This window comes from Eimeria mitis, genomic scaffold (genome assembly GCF_000499745.2).
Source record: "Eimeria mitis Houghton genomic scaffold, Emh_scaff3317, whole genome shotgun sequence".
Classification (NCBI taxonomy): domain Eukaryota; phylum Apicomplexa; class Conoidasida; order Eucoccidiorida; family Eimeriidae; genus Eimeria; species Eimeria mitis.
Window position 1 is genome coordinate 4,368 of NW_013571656.1, and position 1,580 is coordinate 5,947.

General features: G+C 63.0%; 1 protein-coding gene across 1 annotated transcript in view; it reads right to left on the reverse strand.

Annotated features, from left to right (window-relative positions):
- EMH_0064760 (uncharacterized protein) overlaps positions 1-1,580 on the reverse strand; it is a gene marked incomplete at both ends in the record, with an annotated part of 6,032 nt that overhangs the window by 3,916 nt on the left and 536 nt on the right. The window contains 3 exons of the mRNA XM_013498298.1: positions 362-800; positions 975-1,087; positions 1,282-1,514. Coding sequence (XP_013353752.1) covers positions 362-800; positions 975-1,087; positions 1,282-1,514 — 785 coding nt within the window. The remainder of the gene's footprint in view (positions 1-361; positions 801-974; positions 1,088-1,281; positions 1,515-1,580) is intronic.

Below are 1,580 nucleotides of genomic sequence, written 5' to 3' on the forward strand. Positions count from 1 at the left end.
GCTGCTGCTGCTTGCTGCTGCTGCAGCGCGAGATGACAACAGATGGAGGCGAAAGAAACTCGTTTACGAAGGCCTTCAGCCGAAGCACCAGAGACCCCACCCTGCACACAACACACCAGGCCCCCACACATGATATTGCTGCAGCAGCAGCAGCAGCAGCAACAGCAGCAGCAGCAGCAAGAGCAACAAGCAAAACAAAGGGAGGAGGAGCAGCAAGCACACCGGCAAGGATAACAGCTGCAGCAGCAACCGGAACACTAGCACCATCAACGACGGCAGCAGCAGCAACGGTAGCAGCAGCAGCAGCAGCACTGGCAGCAGCAGAAGCAGCAGCAGCAGCAGCAGCAGCAGCAGCACATACTCCGCAATTTGCTGCAGCGCGTCCTGCCACGGCCCCGACACCTTGCATGCTCCCTCACGTGCTGCTGCTGTTGCTGCTGCTGCTGCTGCTGCTGCTGCATTTTCTGCTGCTGCTGCTGTGGGCCCGTGAGCAGCGAGCAGCACTTCATAGCAGCAACGCAAATCTGCAGCAGCAAAGAAAGGCCTGGCTCTTGCAGGGCAGTCAACGTTGCTGCTGCTGCTGCTGCTGCTGCTGTAGCTGCTGCTGCTGTAGCTGCTGCTGTAGCTGCTGCTGCTGCTATTGCTACAGGTGCACGCGGAACCAAAGAGCACCTCTTGGGGGTGTACGTACACCTCAGGAGATACAACCTGCTGCTGCTGCTGCTGCTGCTGCTCGGGGTCAATGCCATCGCAGCAGCAGCAGCAGACAGCAGCAAGAGGAAACAGAGGAGAAGGGTCTCCTAACAACGCAGAGCAGCAGCACTGCAGCCACAGCGGCAGAGCCCCCTGTAAACCCAAACCCATCTCCCCCCCTGCGGAGCACCAGGGGGCCCCTGAGGGGCCCCCAGGGGGCCCCCCAAGGGGGCCCCCCAGGGGGCCCCAGGGGGGGCCCCCGTACCCTGGTTGGGGCCAACGCACGTGGAGGAGAGGCTGTGGGGTGTGGGGGCCCTCAGCAGCAGTTGGTGCTGCTGTCGTTTGCTGCTGCTGTCTGTCTCCTTGCAGCAGCAGGAAGCGAGCTGTCTCTAACCTGTACACAGCACACAACGGGAAAGGAGAACTGCTGCTGCTGCTGCTGCTGCTGCTGCTGCTGGTACTGCTGGTGCTGGTACTGCTGCTGTCGCTGCGGTTCCTGCTACTGCTGCTGTTGCTGCTGCTGCCGCTACTGCTGCTGCTGTTGCTGCTCCTGCTGCTGCTGCTGCTGCTCTTCCTCCTGCCACTCACCTGTGCGTCAGACTCGCAAGGGTACCCCCCAATGCTGCTGCTGCTAGACTTTCTGCTGCTGCTGCTGTTGCTGCTGCTGCTGCTGCAGGCAGCCGCAGCGCCAGGGCCCCCTCCGCTGAGCGGTAGGGGCGAGTCGCAGACAGCCAAACGGCTGCAGGCAACGACTCAGGGGGCCCCCCAGCTCCACGGGGGCCCCCTCCACCAGGGGGCCCCCCGTTTGCTGAGGGGCCCCCCTGAAGGCGCAGCAGATCCTCCTCAGGTATGGAGAGGAGGCCCTTAGAGGCACAGAGGGGGCCCCT